The following is a 17,562-nucleotide window of genomic DNA, read 5'->3' as shown; positions in this document are numbered from 1 at the left end:
TATGACATCCTTCTGTTCAAACACATAATTGCACCAACACACAAAATGATATGCTATGTGTGTGTGTGCGCTAGCATGTTTGGGTGAATTTCACAAAGTCTGACATGAACCTTCAAAGGAAAAAAGGGGAAAAAAAATATTTTGTAGAAATAAAATATGTGCTTTAAGATTTTAAATTTGTGTTTTTAGATTTTATCATGTTCAATTCTCAGTACTCTAATAATAATAACTTCAATTAAATGTAAGATTTCATATTTAATTAATATTCATTTAATTTTAATAACTATGAATACAATCTTTTTTTTTCTTTTGATTTGGGGTTTAAATGGGGTTGTTTTCTCTTTTAGGCTTTTGTGAAATAAATCTGACCATAGAAAAGTTTCTCAATCATGGACTGGTGTCTGGTCTCTAATCATATAGTGGCCAATTCTGTTGTTGAGACACGGTACTTTGGTTCTCAAGTCAGAAAAAAACTATGCAAACACCCTAAAGTGAGTCTAAGATCTGTGAGGATTCATTTCCCCTCGCTAAATGCAAATTTGAACTCACTCTCCAAGAGTCAGACAGGTCTGCTTCAAAGAGTGAATCCATTAGCTCTATGGGGTAAGAGGCAAGAGATTAAATACTCATGCAGTAGAGGAGTACTTTCTTTTTAATGGTAATTTAGTCCATTTTCCTTTGTATTTACCATGCATATCTTAACCTTATTTTAAGTGCAAAACAAGCCATGCTGTTGGCGTATTTGATCAAACAGGTCACGATCAGATGGTAACGTATCTGCGAGTAAACCATGCTAGTGTCCAAGGCTGGCCATTTCTTCTTAAACAAATCAGCTCTATAAAATCCTCATTCTCATTTTCTCTCACGATGAAAAAGTGCATTCTCTGAATATTATGACTGTTATTGCTGTGCTGCAGAGGCATGCAGTTACATCAGGGCTGCATTTGTTTTGTTATATTACATTGATTACATCATGTGGTTCAGGTTAAATGTTATATCTGGGCTGGAGGAGCATGGCAGGAATAATCTGGGTGAAATACAGCAGCAATGATTATTGCTTCAGAATCAGCTCAGGCTGATGCTTTACATTCCAGTTTACATGGATTTGCATGTCAGTATTGTTATTAGTATCACTGTAACATTCATATGTCTTATTTAAAATCAGTTCTGGGTTGCTCTCTAAAAGATGGTGAAGTAACAGCACGGGGTACAACCGCTAAACCATTTCCATTCCAGCTCAGCATTTGGAGTATAAGCAAATGACCCATAATATTAAAGCTAATTAAGATGTCGTTATTGTAAAACATGCTCTGAAGCATAAAACAACCTTAATTGGAATTTTACCATTTAATATAGTTTCTCCGGCATCCTGCTGACAGAATGAGATAATTATCTCTCAAGGGCAATAATATATATATATATATTTTTTTTTTTTAAAGAATCTAGGATGTTAAAAAATCTTCATACTGTATAAATGTATATTTGTTGTAAACAGAAATAAATCTTCATGTTGTTAGAGCTACTCATCTTTTTTTCCCCAAACAAAATCAGTTTTCATCACATTTATATTAGGTATGATGTTTGATATGACCTTGGTAGCGTTTTGGTTTTACGTCATTTTTCTGAGTCATGTTTCTCTCTCTTTGCTCTCAGGTAGTGGAGAAGCAGGTGATACTGACCTCCGCACATCTCCTGTGGACTTGATAATAACTTCTCTAACCTGAGAACATCACACAGCATGCTAACATGTCCCTTAACCGTATATGAGTTTGTATAATCGGGCACTCGTTCTTTTTCTGAGATACAAATGAGAAAACCTGAATTATTAAGCATCATCTCAGAATATATAAATACAAGTTCATATGTTCTGTGACGGAGAATAACATAATCAGGTTTGGTGGTGATGATCTGAATACACTGGATCTCTGTGTTCCCCCTGGACCTCATTATGGAAATCAAGGTGGAGCTGATATGGGGGAGGGATGCGTTTGGAAAAAAAAGAGTGAAATAAACATCTATTTATATCTTAGCCATGTGATTAAAGGATTATCTGATTTGGCTCCTCCCAAACTTGCATTATGAGCTTTGTTTGATATAATTATAGGGGAGACTGGCACTAGCTGTCATATCTTCAGTGAATATTTCTCAGGGTGGTTTAATTTTACAAGGCAATTTCTCTACAGACACATATCTTATGGTCTTGGTTACAAAAAAAAAAAAAAAAGCTGTTTTCACAGAAAAAAAAGATTCAGTTGTCCGAGTGGGAATTTAAAAGCCTATTTTAGGCCCCTGAAAACAAGTCCCAGTCTCTCCTATTAAACAATGAAAAGGTTAGACATTTTAACAGACCTGGTGGGAACATAATGCCACATCTTTAGTTTTTAATATGTAAAAACATCCAGGGAAGGGGTCAGAATGAGCTCTCAAACCACCCCTCTTCATTCCTGAGATTCTTTGTGTTTAGATTTTTTCTGTAATGCTTAAAGCTCCTCGTAAATGTGTTATGTTGTACTGTGGTGTTGTGAAAAATCATGTGTATTGATTACATCCATCAATTCATTTTGAAAAACAAGCTACAATGCACTAGAGATCTGAATAATAATAGTGCGCCCATGGTAATATGTTTGTGTGCTTTCTGGAAGACCCAATCGTTGATAAAGAAACAACATACATGCTTTAATTTCACTAGTTCTTCCATTGTTGAAGGTCCTTTCACATGACTTGCATTGAACATCGTGATACAGCGTTGCCTCTGACACACATTGTCTGCAGGCCACATGCTGTAACACAATGCTCAAAATTATAACCGTTTCCCACAATCTCGAAGAAAATTCGAAGAATAGACAATGTAAGGGAGAGGAGATGGATCAGTTGTAGAAAATGAATGGGAAAAAAATAAATACTTGATATGGTGACTAATGAAAATTCAGATATTTATGTTATGACTGGTAACTGATGACTAATATTAAAATTCTATACTTTTTTTTCTAAATCAACTTATAATTATACAATAAAAGCTAAAATCAGTCATTTTAAATGTTAAAAGTGAGTTTACGAATCACAACAATGTATAATGTACAGTATGAAAAATAGATATTCATTTTGAAAGTTGCTACAGATTACAATTAACAGTCTTGTTAAATTATTAGTGTTTTTAAATATTAACTTTCAGTGAGTGTTAGATGATGGCAAATGTAGTCTAAATATAAAAATATGGGAAATGGACATGCACTGTACAATTAAATATTCAATATTGACTGATACCCAATAAATCTGATATGGTTCCACTATATTGTGTATTCCTAAAACTGTATAATACCATTGCTGTTAATTTGATTTTACATTTTGTTGAGATGTGCATTGACGCAAGTCATGGAAAAGGGCCTTAACAGCTGTTACACTTCGAAACCCCTGTAGAGCTCATTAGCTTCATTCCTGTAACGTGTACACTTAACTCTCGGGATGGTAGTTGATTTGTCATTGTACAAACACATTTGTCTAAAGTAATTCTCCAAAGCTGCCTGGGGTTTCCATAGTTCCTGGAATGCTTCTTGCTTCTTTAGTCTTTTGTCTCCAGACCATTAAGACACTTAGCTCTGTGATTCCTGATACAGGCTTGTATTCAGCGGCGAGTTAACCAGCAGAAAGGAGCAGAATGAATCTCAGAAAGACGACAGAGCAGAAACAGCAGTGTGTGTGTGTGTGTGTGTGAAAAGCAAAAGAGAGGGGAAGACTTGCTACATGAGTGGGATCTTGAAGGGCCCGCACTTGCGATTGGGGACGATGCATTGCCATGACAACCATCAGAGTGGGCCCTGCGGCAAGAGCTCTCACTGTCTGTCAGCCTTGCAGGACAAAAACAAAGAGCAGTTCCACACAAAGTGTGTCAACTAACACACCATCACTTTGGTATCGCAGATGCTCTGCCTTGGGATAAGACATCCTCTTCTCCTTTCCGGTTTCTTATTTCATCCTTTTCCCTCACTCATTCTCTCTCTCACACTCACACAGTCTCTGTCATGCTCTTTGCTGGTTCCATTTTTTTCTCAGAGAAAGGCTCATAATTGTTTCCCTTTCAAAAATAAATATGATTACCTCATTTTCTTCAAGGGAATATGTCCTCCTTGTCTGTGTCTGGTGATGTCGGCCGTGAGATCTGGAAGAGTGACATGGGAGAGGTCGGAGACTTTCTACTCCTTAACAACCTCAACACCTCAGCAACTTGTGTCTCCAATGCAACCATTCGGTTACTGAGTGCCGACAGCTCCTCTTTAAGTTCCGTACGGAGTTCCAAGAGCGAGGCGTGCAGTGTGTGTTCGGGAATAGTGGGGATTGGTGGGATTGGGGGAGCTTTTCCATCGGGCTGGACCGGGCTTCGGTCTACAGGGGTGCGGGCGCCACCTTCGTCCAACCGGAGGTCACTTTTAGTAATGCCGCTGTCGCAGGAATCAGTTTTCTTCAATCCACCGGGTTCCGAAGTTTTTCCGGAGCCGCTCCGCTCTGGAAGAGTCTCCATCGATTCTGCTTTAGAAACATTTCCCCAACTTTCTGGCTTTGCCATACTTTCCCTAAACCTCGCCCATCCTCGTGCTCGTGGCTCTGATGTACGAGGGACATTTGGGGCAGGGGCGCTGAGCTTGGCCTGGTCAAAAGGGCCCAGGGTGCGGGTTTTGTTTGGGTGGGACGGGATAGGCGTGGCCGGGCTTTCTGTTACTGTGACGATGCTTGTGGTGGCGACTACATCTTGGCTGATGAATTTGTGGTGGATTTGGCCCTTCTCGAGATCAGGGTCATCAAGACTGGGATGCCCAGCGGCGAGACGGGCTTCCTTCTGCTGGCGGAATCGCTGGAACAGACGGCGGACAGGATGATCAGGGGGGAGGTTCAGAGGGGCTTCGTTCTTCCTCCTTAGCCTCTCCTCTTCCTCACGCTTCACGTCACTGATCTTTCTGAACACTAGCTGCAAAGACACATAGAGTTAGTTTAATACATGTGCAATCAGGCAACCATTAAACAAGCACATCAAAACAAGAATATTATGCTGCGACCCACTTTTTTGAATATATATATATATATATATATATATATATATATATATATATATATATATGGACAGTATAGTTCGTTTTTCTGAGACAAGAGACTATTTCATAAGTCACAAAAATAACGACAGAATAATGACACTGACATTGAGCCTGACAACATCTCATGCTTCACATTTCTTGAAATAACTTCTAAACATTAAACATTGACTGTCAGTCATTATTCGCCTGTGATTTTAATGAAATAACACAATGAAAGTAAACACGGTATACATAACACTAGACTGTGGTCAGTCACTTTAACTTCAGTCTCTTTGAGTCTAAACAGGCAGTCCTCGGCTAGAATAAGCTGCAATATGAACTCTTTATGCTGATAGCCAAAAGTCTGGCTGCACAAGATTATGCAATATATAGACTTCAGTGGATCTAGACCACTTACAACCACTCCAGGTAACTTCTTTATAAAGAGATCACACTCACTGTCCTGGAGACCCTGCGTTTGGTGTCATGAATATTGCAAGATATTCAAAGTTCTAAGTTATTTATTGGAGTTCATGTATATTTCAGAGTTGAAGGCTTTTCTCGAGCAGATTCCCAAAGTCAAGCCTATGCTATGTGAGTGTCTGCTCAGTGTGGATCTTGACGGAGCAATTTTATGCAGCACTTTGGTCATTGATTGAATGTAATACTAGCATACAGTTTTGATTGGTGAAAAAATGCTTTTTAATAAAGACTCTGTGTGTGTGTCTCACACACATCTCAACATACTGAGACAGTTTGTTCCTGTCACTATTGCAAGCTGGGACGGTGCAGCTTGTTTGCTATTTGCAGTGAACAATAAAAATTTTTATATATATATATATATATATATATATATATATATATATATATATATTTAATTGGCCATGTGTTTTTTTTTAATATTGATTCATCTGTTACATTTCATCTGAGAATAAAGCTGAAGGCTATCATTTCATATATACTGTGAATGTTTTGAAAAGGCTGTGTAAATGTTGTGTATGTGTGAACAGGCCGTCAAAGGGTGTTTCTGAAAAGTTCAGGTGTAGCTTTGGGAGTTTAAAAATCTCCTGAGACAAGAGACAGACTCCAGATTTCAAAACAGAAACACTGTTTCAACAAATGACACCCAGGACCTGCTTTTAACATCTGTCAACAGTGATTCAATCACTAGTGGTCAGGTGATACACATGGCATTTTACCCCTGGTGAGAACTTGTCTCCCTTTGACTTTTAGAGTTTATAACTTAGTTTGACTTTAAATCTCACAAGTTTGACTTTATATCTTACAATTTTGTCTTCATAAATTCTCTCACAATTCAACCCTACTTCTTATTTTAACCTTTATTTTACAATTACAGTGTGGAATTACAATGTGGGAGCATCACTTTGCTTTGGGATTTCACTGGAATGGATAGCAAGCCGGTTAAACGAGAGGTTGAGTGCATTTCTGAGAGCTGTGTGTGGGAGGGAACGTTACCCTTGTCGCTTTCCAAAATGACAAAAACTCAGACATTAAAAATTACAAATTCCAGCGTCAGAAAACACTAACAATTGGAGAGGGTTCCTCTTTATTAGATACAGCTAGCTGCAAGCAATTTCATAAAGTCGTGGGAACAAAATCGTCCATGGCGAAAAATGGTGACTATGCACACAATCACAAAATCACATTCTTTTCCATTCTAGAGTTTAGACACCACAAAATGATCCTTAAGCGATGTGTACTAGTGGGAGATACAGAGCGTATGAGGCATTTCCCCATGATGTCTCACATAAAATTGTCTCTTTCGGGCTTTAATGTGCTCCGATTTGTCATATTGCCACTTTCCATCTGAATGTAATGTTTCTTTGTAATTGAACTCTAAATAACTCATCGTGTTTGGCAGCAGGTGGAGAAATATAACGACGCAGCTCCCTCTGAGAATCCAGGCTGAACGAGAGAACTGAAAAAATCAGATAGATCAGACAGATAGACAGCCTCAGTAGATTGCACTTCTGAATGCCGTCAAGGGTCTTGCTTCTCTCAGCGTTACAGAGATGATGGACAGTAATGACCAGACCGCTGCCCTCCCATTCAGCGGTTCCCATCCTGGACACAGACACACACAGGCCCTTCCACTGTCCCGAAATAAATCCACCCTTGAACCCATCAAGCATATTTTTTGAGCCATGGTATCCATACACACGATTGTAGCCTGCTTTAGTACATACATTCATACCACATCTGTCACACTATAAATTGTCAACTTTTTCAATGAAAGTCATTGGAGTCCAGTGTTGATCTGGACCCCATTGACCTTCAAAACAGTTAAAACGTTTTGCAGAACAATTATGCAGGTTCGAAACAACATGAGGGGAAGTAAATGATGAGAGAATAATCATTTTTTGGGTAGATAATCTCTTTAAATACAATTAAAGCTCAAACAGCAGTATCTGTGATGTGATTTTTCTTTCCACAAATCATTTTAACCAGTCTCTGGTTAAAAAAACTAGAAAAACTAATATGGTCAATTCAATAAAATATGTAATTCTTAATATGGAGCAAAAACTTCATCCTCATGAATTACATCTGTACACACAATCAGTCATACATATTTCATATATTTTTGCTTTACCAAACATAAATTCTTTATATTTGTGCTTGGAACAAACCTGCTTATGTAAATGCATCAGTTGTGATGTGATGAAAATCTTTTACCTAATTTAGTGTGCTCAGTCAATAACCAGTCAATAAAAAAATTAATTTAATTATCTCATTATACTCATTTTTCATGTTTTTGCCAACTTGTTTTCTTTCAGTTAGCACAGGTTTAGTATTTTGATTTTTTTGGAAATCAGATATTTCTAAGCTTCTTTTTGTAGGCTGGCCATGTTTTGTTTGTTGTTGTTGTTGTTATGTCCCGTGTAAGCAAAGTCAGTTAGACATTCACTTACATTTTCATGGAAAAGAAAATCCTGTACTGGTCAAAATGGCCGGAGCACAATTTGAGGGATAAACACACTTTTCTTTTTTTTACTTTTTACAAACTGAGGGAAGAGTCCAAAATGATTTTCTAAACTTTAAATTGTATTTATATTAAATAATGTTGCTTTAAATCACAAAATACTCTGCAAAATAATAATAATCTTAGTACTTAAATGTAAATGTTGAGGCTGTCAGCTCTCATGCCATTGTTTCTGGTGATTTGTAAACGCCCACCCTTGAAGGATATACGAAGCAGAGAAAGGACAGACATGCAGAGAAGGATTACATAACAAAAGCTGATGCGTTACACAAAGGTGTGTGTGTCTGCATGTATGAGGAGGCTGGTATTATGTGCTCACACAGAGATTCCTAATGGTGTATTGTTAGAATCCTTCTGTTGCCACACGTCTCCCGCACACGCACAGCCCTCTTGTGTATTCTGCTTTTGCCCCCCCCCACCCCCACCCCCACTAAATATATCATCATCAAACAGGGGAAACTCATTCTGCAGCCCTCAAAGTGTTCAAAATGTGTGTGTGATGTTGGAGGTGTTAGTCTGGGGATAGAACGGTAAAAATGAGGGGAAGGAGGGGATGGTGAGAGACAGCGGGGTGAGAGGGAGCACTCACATCTCCACTGTTTCATAATTCAAACTAAAAGCCGACTGTGTGCACATTGAAGCAGAAATAATTCCCATAACACTGTAATACTCCGAAATGAAATCATACACACAACTATCCTACAGTACCTTACCGCACAGTCCTGTTTTACTTTTCTCTTTTACCTTTCACTAAACCTCCGTTTGCACCATGTCTACAGTAAAAGTTGCAATCTCATGTTTAATTCATGCTTAAATTGAGACAATATGACATTGATATTACTATATATATACTTTGCATTTTGGTGATTGCTCTTTAAATTGAATTTAATATTTGTTACGATGCACAAGTCGTACACACCACATTGTGCATTAGGACATTTATGATTATCATGATTATTTTGATTTAGCCGAGTGTGTGTAAAATTTTCAGCATCAATGCTGGGAGTGTGATATGATATGATATGATATGATATGATATGATATGATATGATATGATATGATATGATATATGATGTGATGTGATATATGAATAAATATTTCTGAGTGAACCACTTCTTTAACGAATGTTGCTAGAGGTTGCTATTAACACAGTGTAGCCTATAACATTAGAAAAAAATTACACTGCATTAAACATTAAAATACAATTCTCACCTGCTCATACTCATATATGCTATCATATTCTCATATGATATATGATGGTATATACATGATACTTTCGAGTAACATCACTCCACCTGTACAAAACTTTTCAAAAATGTGTGGATGCATGATTAAGGATGCATTAAATTGATCACAAGTGAATGAATTTACATTGTTATGAAAGATTTCTATTTCAAATAAAAGCCAAATAAAATGTCCATTCTTCAAAAAAGTATTGGTTTTCACATAAATATTAAGCTGCAACTATTTTAAACATTAAACATGATTTTAGCACCATTAGAATGATTTTTGATGGTCATGTGAGACTGAAGACTGAAGTAATTGCTGCTGAAAATTCAGCTTTGCCATCTCAGAATAAATTACATTTTTAAATGTATTTAAATTTGAAAGCATAAGATACTTTCAAAAACATTAAAAGTAAATACAGTTACATACAACACACTAACATTAATAACAAACTCATATTCTTGCCTCACATCCCATAATTAATCACTGCCTAATTTAACTATGCACCAAAGTCTGAGTCAGAGGAATAAGCCGGAACGATCTGTACACATTCAAACCAAATGACTTATGAGGCGCCGTGTTGAATAGATTATAACTATTATTAACCACTAATGGATGTTTATTTTAATCAGCATGTTTGCCTACCTGCTTTGTTGTATTTTCCTAAGAACTTTGAGTTTACTAATATTTATAGGCTTGTGTGTTTTGAAATTATGTCAGGAAAGGCTCAGTTATTTTACTTGGAAAACAAAATTAAAAGATAGATGCTTGTTTATGAGATGAAGTAGGCTACTTGGACAGGGAACAAGCTGCAGGTTTTTGAGCTGAAATACTGCTGTTTAGTGAACTCACCCCGTGTGCTTTCACCGTGTGCCTCATGCTGACTGATTGGTTTTGTCACTGATCTAAGATCAGATTTACCACACTCATCACAACCTCACAGAATCTGATCCTTCGGCCATAACTGATTCACTAACACCTACCAAACTCACACAGGGTCATGATGGGTCATTTTAAGTAAATGACTGTTGTCAAACCAGTGATACACATCCTGACCTTTTACCGCTCATGACTTTTGACAGCAATTCAATTACAGAAGCACGCACACGCATTCCTCTTTGCACACACACACATTAATGCATATTGAAGGGTGTGAATGTCTTTTGTGTGCATGAATGTCTGTTTTACCCATTACAGCTGCATAAACCGAACCTTAATCGAAGCTAAAATAACTCTTGACACAGTAGCGCTGAAATGAAGAGGATTTTGCAGTTACCTTGGCAACCACAAACATGCACAGATACAAATTGGGTGAACCATTTAAGCCCTTATTTATGCAAGTGTGACAGAGGAAAGATGTACTGTATGTACTGTCTTAGCATCATGGGAGTTAGTATGTTCAAGTTTCACATAGAAAGATGCCAAAACTGGTGCTATGCGCCCCGTTGTGTACAAACCCAGTAGATCATCTTTAATATTTAACCTCCAACAAGTATTGCTGGTTTCCAAAAACATCTTGTACTTCTGTTTACTAATAAACAGCCAATGTGTTAATAACAGGCATGCTAATTAGCAACTAGTTAATAGTGAGAACTGGCCTCTATATATGAGGCGCCGTGTAGGATTTAAATCAAACTTCGCTTATCAATACATCACTGACCATGATATCACACTCGCCAGCAGTAAGGTAACTGGCAGTTTCGATCTAGAAAAAGGTGAGAATTTCACTTCTATGCAATCTTCACAAAATACCTTCCAAACGCTATGCAAATTACACACACTCACAGAGAGAGAGAGAGAGAGAGAGAGAGAGAGAGTTTAACTGCCTCTAGTTACAAAATATAAAATGTGTTCCCAACTAAATCCCAGTCCCACTAGTGAGCTTAGCCATTTTCAGAATTAAGGTATAGATCGACTAACACGGTCGATAAAAAAGTGTTTAAGCTATTTGCACATATTTCAGAATTTGAATATCATAGATTTCATAATATAGTGAGTATGTTTGCAAATATTTTGAATAAAACAGGAAAAATAAAATAAAATCGATCCATGTGTCATACAGATCTATTGTGGCTGTGTTGTGTCACATGACAAGCATGACGCGTCGCCATGGAAACAATAAGGCGGTACATTCTAAAATAAGGGTCGCCTAATGAAACTCACGCTGGGGCTCAGCTAGATGTTTTGAACTCATGTGCGAAAGGGTTTTATTTCTGAAAATGGCAAAGCTCGGGTGGGACTGGGACTTAGTTGGGAACACATTTTATATTTTTTAACTAGAGGCAGGACATTTCTCTTTCTCTCTCTCTCTCTCTCTCTCTCTCTCTGTAATTTGTATAGCTTTTTGGAAGGTATTTCGTGAAGATTGCATAGAAGTGAAATTGTGAAATTCTCACCTTTTTCTAGATCGAAACTGCCAGTTACCTTACTGCTGGCGAGTGTGATATCATGGTCCATGAACTCGCTGGTGTTCTGAAATGTTCAGTGTCTGAGATATTTGGTGTCATTGAGAATAAAGAACTATATATAAAGACTCGTATGCAGTAACAACTATTTAACTTTTTTTTTCCTTAAAAAAGGTTTCACATGGAAGTGCATGAGAGCCTACAGTTCATGTGGAGAAGCTGTTTGTTTGTAATTAATGTATATGTTACAAATCAGCAGAGTTTGATACTTGCACTTCTGCCTGTTATTTTGTTCCTAGTTTGCAGAAGCTCTTCTAATGGGGGAGACATTTTCTCAAGTTATATATGAGCCATTATTGCACACATACATGAAGAAATGGGTAAACATTCTCAGAATTAACTTTTCTTTTTTTTATCTGATGCAGGGGATGGTGGATGTGTACTTTATCAGTACATCATATGCAAATAAAAAAAAAAACTTGTATAGCCTACTATTTGAGACAAATGTATTATTAACCAGTTTTAAAGTTTTACTACATTCTGTTCCTGAAATCCACACTTTTGAAATCAAGATAATCAAAGGTAATCAAATCAAGCACAACCTAATAAAACATGTTTCGTGAATAAAGGGTATTGTAAAAAAAGATCATGGTCCGTGGATAATTCATCTCAAAGTGCACCACAATGCAGTATATGATTAAAGACAAAAACAAAGAATATAAAGACATTTTACAACCTTTTTTTAACTATATAGTACATTTTATCTACTAAATGTATCAGTTTTTGGCATTTTTTTTAGTTTATATGTACAGGTATGATCGTTTAATAGGTGTATATGCACGGATCAATTTTATATGTATATGCGAGTGTCTGTAGGTGTATGCACGCATCAAGTTTATATGTGTAGTTGCAAGTTATTCACAAGTGTGTATGCATACATTGCTAACATTATATGTATTGGTATCGATTTCATATTAGTGTTCACATGTATTTTATATACGTATTTTTGAACATCCAGTAGTATGCATGTATATGTGAGTAATTTATAGGTGTATATGCACGTGTTTTATGTATGTATTGATAAGCGAAGTTTGATTTAAATCCTACACGGCGCCTCATATCTATACTAAAGAGTTACAAGTATTTCACTATAGTAAAATTCAAAAGGAGTACTTGGTTTTTCCGGAATATTTCCTTAGAATATTTGTACTTTAATTCAAGTACTTGATTTGTGTTCTTAAATGTTGATTACCACAGTAAATGTGAAACACTTTGATTCATGCATAAGTTAAATATAAGAAAAAAGGGCCAACTGTTTTTGTATTTAGTTGTTATTAGAGGTTATTTTGTGCTTAAATTCAACTCAGAATACTTCTTTGGGGCTTTGGAAGACGTGACTCTTTTGAACACTCTCAACATTGCATTTGGGAGTTGTGTGGTTAGGAATGAGGACTCATGCAGACATTAAAAGTAGGAAAACAGTCCCATAATCACAAAATACACTGCAATATGTACTCTGCGTATGCTGCTGCTGCCGTTTTATCTAGGCCAAAACGGCCTTTTGGACCACTGTATAAAGTCTGTTGTTGAATAAGGAATTTGTCCAGAAATGTAACATATGTAGTCTTCCTATGACATATTTCTTTCCATGTATAACAAGTTTTTTTTTTTTCTATCTGGGTCACAATCAAATGGTAAACATCATGACTAATTCATGGAGACATGAGCTAATTAAAGGCTCGCACTTAGCAACAGAGTCAGAGAGCCAGTAATATAACCATATCTTGCGTTTTCATGTTTAAATGTATTGTTTGAGAGAACAGACCATCATAGCTAACTAAACCATAGTGTTCAGCTAAAGATCCAGCTAACAAGTGATGCATACATGACAAAAGGCCATTACAAACAGGTGTAGGTGTGAAGAGTAGAGTAAAGCTCTCACCTGTGCCATTAATATGTTAAACACTATATATTTATGCAGCAGATGGATTATGTAAAAGGGTTTAGTCCTGGCTTCAATATGAAAGTGTTTTCTGAGGTATATGATAGTTATATTTAACCCATATGGATAACTATAGCTATACAGTGTTAGCCGTTCCAATAAAGAGGCAGACGCTTGCTGAGCTATTATTAGCCTCCTCCTCAGACCCAGTTCTACTGAGAAACAGAACTCACACAGGGCTGAGATCCAAACCTAGATACACTGAGAGCCATTTTATCACACTGACAGCTGTCTTTATTATGAACTGGGAAGGAATTTATGGGTAGGATAATTGCTACACTTCAAGATCTGGCTCAAGGAGTGTTACAGTTAATTTGAATCTGATTTGATGTGATAAACTGAGAACAAAATGTAATGTTTTTCTTCAGAAAGTCCAAACAATGAGGGAAAGTCAGGGATGTGGCCTAGCAGGTGGTGTGTGGACTCTCTGGTTTATACGTGGGCAACCCAGCTTGGAAAATTTTCTTCATCTTCATCATTTCCTGTAACTTCTATACTATTCTCTCCAATTAAAGCCAACAGAACTGAAAAAACAAGGATTTAGAAAGAGCATGCATGTCTTTTAATCCCTTAATCCACCTTTCAGTCATTTCTAGTCAATTAAACAAGCCAATTTAGTCTTTCTGATCAGACCATTTCTCGCTTTTTCTGTCTGTCTCTCTGACTGAATGGTAAAGCAGCTCTATTGAACTCTTTCTCTTTACTTTCAGTCAGATTAATAGTACACAGTTCTTCAGTTCAGCAATACTTTATATATTAACAGCTCTCATACACATAAATGTTAATTGTCCCAGTACTTCCTCAGTTGTTTGTACTGGCACTTCCACTGAAACGTACACACACGTAAACCTCTCTTCTTAAAGGGGTCATATGACGTTGCTAAAAAGAACATTATTTTGTGTATTTGGTGTAATGCAATGTGTTTATGCGGTTTAAGGTTAAAAAAATATTTTCCACATAATGTACATTATTGTTGCTCCTCTGTGCACCGCTTTTTGAAATACGTTGATTTTTACAAAGCTCAGCATTCTGAAAAGCAAAGTATACGCTGATTTACCAGCTATCCATTGCGTTGTGATTGGTCGAATACCTCAAGCGTGTGACGAAAATGTTAAGGCCCTTAACATACTGTGATGCAGTATCCCAGTCAGAACACTAGCGCCACAAGACAATAAAACCTATTATAAACAAGGCATTTGTTGCATCCAGTGGGGACATAATTACTGATTAGAATGACTTATACTGTCTTTATACACATTGCGTATTGCACTGCATAAACATAAAACCATGTCATGGAGTCGCTTCAACCCGCGGACATGAAAAATAACCTGCAGCAACAGTTATAAAGTAGCCCAATTCCATGGGAAAACTGCAGACTTGGCAATTATTATTAACCTCCTCCTCATACCCAGTTCCACTGAGAAACAGAACACAGGGCAAAGATCCAAAATGTAAATATACTGAGAGCCATTTTATCACACTGACAGCTGTCTTTATTATGAACTGGGAAGGAATTTATGGGTAGGATAATTGCTACACTTCAAGATCTTGCTCATGGAGTTTTACAGTTAATTTGAATCTGATTTGATGTGATAAACTGAGAACAAAATGTAATGTTTTTCTTCAGAAAGTCAATGAGGGAAAGTCAGGGATGTGGCCTAGCAGGTGGTGTGTGGACTCTGGGTTTATACGTGGGCATCTTTATCATTTCCTGTAACTTCTATACTGTCCTCTCCAATTAAAGCCCATAGAACTGAAAAACATGCCTTTCAGTCATTTCTAGTCATTAAACAAGCCAGTTTAGTGTTTCTGATCAGACCATTTCTCTCTTTTTCTGTCTGTCTCTGATTGAATGGTAAAGCAGCTCTATTGATCTCTTTATCTGCCCCCGTCAGTGGCAAATCCTTTATATATGTCAACAGCAACAATAAAAGTTACGCCTACTTTATCTGCGTGAACATTTGGGTGATGTTATGCAAATCTTCCCACATTGTGACATAGAGATGTAGGGTGTGTTAAAACAAGCCGTTTTAGGGGGGTGTGGTTGATTCTTAACTTTTATAATGAATATCTCTTTGGATCTGAGACTTTAGTCTTTGCAGCTTTACAGATCTTCTTCATGCACTAAGAGCTTGTAAGACTCCAAAGAGAAAGGAAAATTTTAAATTGCATCATATGAGCCCTTTAACAGATTGTATAAGGCCCTTTTCAAGCAAAGCATAACAAAGTGTATCAGAGATTCATTGACCAGTGGCAATCAGCATTAAAGACGTTAATAGTCTACCCAAAAATTCTGCCACCATTTACTCACCTCTTATGTTATTCCAAACTTGAATTTCTTTCTTTGGAAGAACATAAAAGAAGATATTTTGAAGAATGTTGGTAACCAAGAAGTTTCGATTCCCATTGACTTCCACTGTATAGGCAACAAATACAATGAAAGTCTATGGGAACTAAAAACTATTTGATTAACAATAACAATATTTACGATTAACAATATTCTTCAAAATATCTTTCTTTTGTGTTTTGCAGAAAAAGAAAGTCATACAGGTTTGGAATGATAAGTATGAGTAAATGATGACAACATTTTTAGGCTTTAGGAACTGTATTTATATTTTCCTAAGAGTTCAGCATTCTACTGTCTAATTCCAGTTGTGTTCATGCAGTGTTGTGTAAGTTGAATGTAGTAACCTGTTAATGTGGGTGCCATGAAATTCTGCTTACATACATGGTTTGACATGGGCCAGTGGAAAATGAAAGAGTAATGAAACAAAACAGCAGACGGCATTCACTCACCCTTTTGCGCAGGTTGTACGTAAGCAAGAGGTTTCGTGAGAAGTGGTTGGAGAAGGCGGTGTAGAACTCTAGGACTTTCTGAAGGGCGTCCCGTTTGATCACATGCAGGTCACAGTATGTTAGCGCTCTCACATTAGCACATGCCTGAGCTAGTGTCACTTCCTTCCAGAACACGTCCCCAAACACATCACCTTTACCTGAGGAAAAACACAGACACTTTCTTATTCACACAAACAGACCTGATTGGTACGTTTATTAAGGACCATGACTGTATGTGACACTGTAGACTGGAGTAATGGCTGCTGAAAATTCAGCTTTGCCATAACAGGAATAAATTGTATTATTATTAGTCCAAGTAGCAGGATTTGGGGGTGATATCTAAGTGAGTACGACTATTGTTTTTACTTTATTTTTGATGCAGCCTTGGAGAGCATTATAATTATAATAATGGAATATAATTCCATTTTCAGTTGTTTCAAGAATAAACTGTTAAATCAATGTATTTCTTATTCCTAAAACTCTTTTGCTACAGCTACTTTTTTTGCAGCAAAAAAATACAGAAAATGATCTCTCTGTTTTGTCTTTCTTCTCTGTTACTCTTCTCAGATTACAGTAGACAGATCATGTGTACTGATTTTATTGTTGTAAAATTCAACTTGTGTAAAACTCCACTGCTAACACGTCAGGTCAGAGGATTCAAGCAGTTGAAAGCACTGCTAAAAATGTATTCACAGTTTTATCCTGGCAAAAACACATTTTCAGTATAGCTGCAAGCAGCGATTACTGGGGTTCAAGCATTTTAGGCATTTAAGCACATAAGGAAAAATACATTAGATTTTATTTAGGAAGTCTGTAATCACCTAAATCAATGATTAAAATAGCATTTTTGGCAAAACGTTTATGACTGTTACAGTGGCAGCTGTGATTCTGATCTCCCTGAAACTTTGCATGCTTCTTAAGAATCACTTGTCGCATGTGCTCAGCGGGTTTCGTGAAGTTTTGAATTTTTTTAGGCTTTATAGGCTTTTGGGTATATTTGGATAGGCCCCTTTTCTAAAGGAACCCGTT

At 36.9% G+C, this 17,562-nt stretch overlaps 1 protein-coding gene across 2 annotated transcripts in view; it reads right to left on the bottom strand.

The window, feature by feature from the left end:
* Nucleotides 1-2,727: 2,727 nt before the first annotated feature.
* The window catches only part of kcnh1a (potassium voltage-gated channel, subfamily H (eag-related), member 1a), a 49,805-nt gene continuing 34,970 nt past the window's right edge, over nt 2,728-17,562 (bottom strand). For both annotated transcript variants that reach the window (XM_059520390.1, XM_059520391.1), the window contains 2 exons: nt 16,495-16,691; nt 2,728-4,960 (listed from right to left, as the gene is read on the bottom strand). In XM_059520390.1, the coding sequence (XP_059376373.1) occupies nt 4,106-4,960; nt 16,495-16,691 (1,052 nt within the window). In that variant the 3' untranslated portion in view covers nt 2,728-4,105. The remainder of the gene's footprint in view (nt 4,961-16,494; nt 16,692-17,562) is intronic.

The sequence above is a fragment of the Carassius carassius genome, chromosome 32, assembly GCF_963082965.1.
Source record: "Carassius carassius chromosome 32, fCarCar2.1, whole genome shotgun sequence".
Lineage (NCBI taxonomy): Eukaryota > Metazoa > Chordata > Actinopteri > Cypriniformes > Cyprinidae > Carassius > Carassius carassius.
Note: the sequence above shows the minus strand (reverse complement) of the source record. Positions and strands in the feature narration are given on the sequence as shown.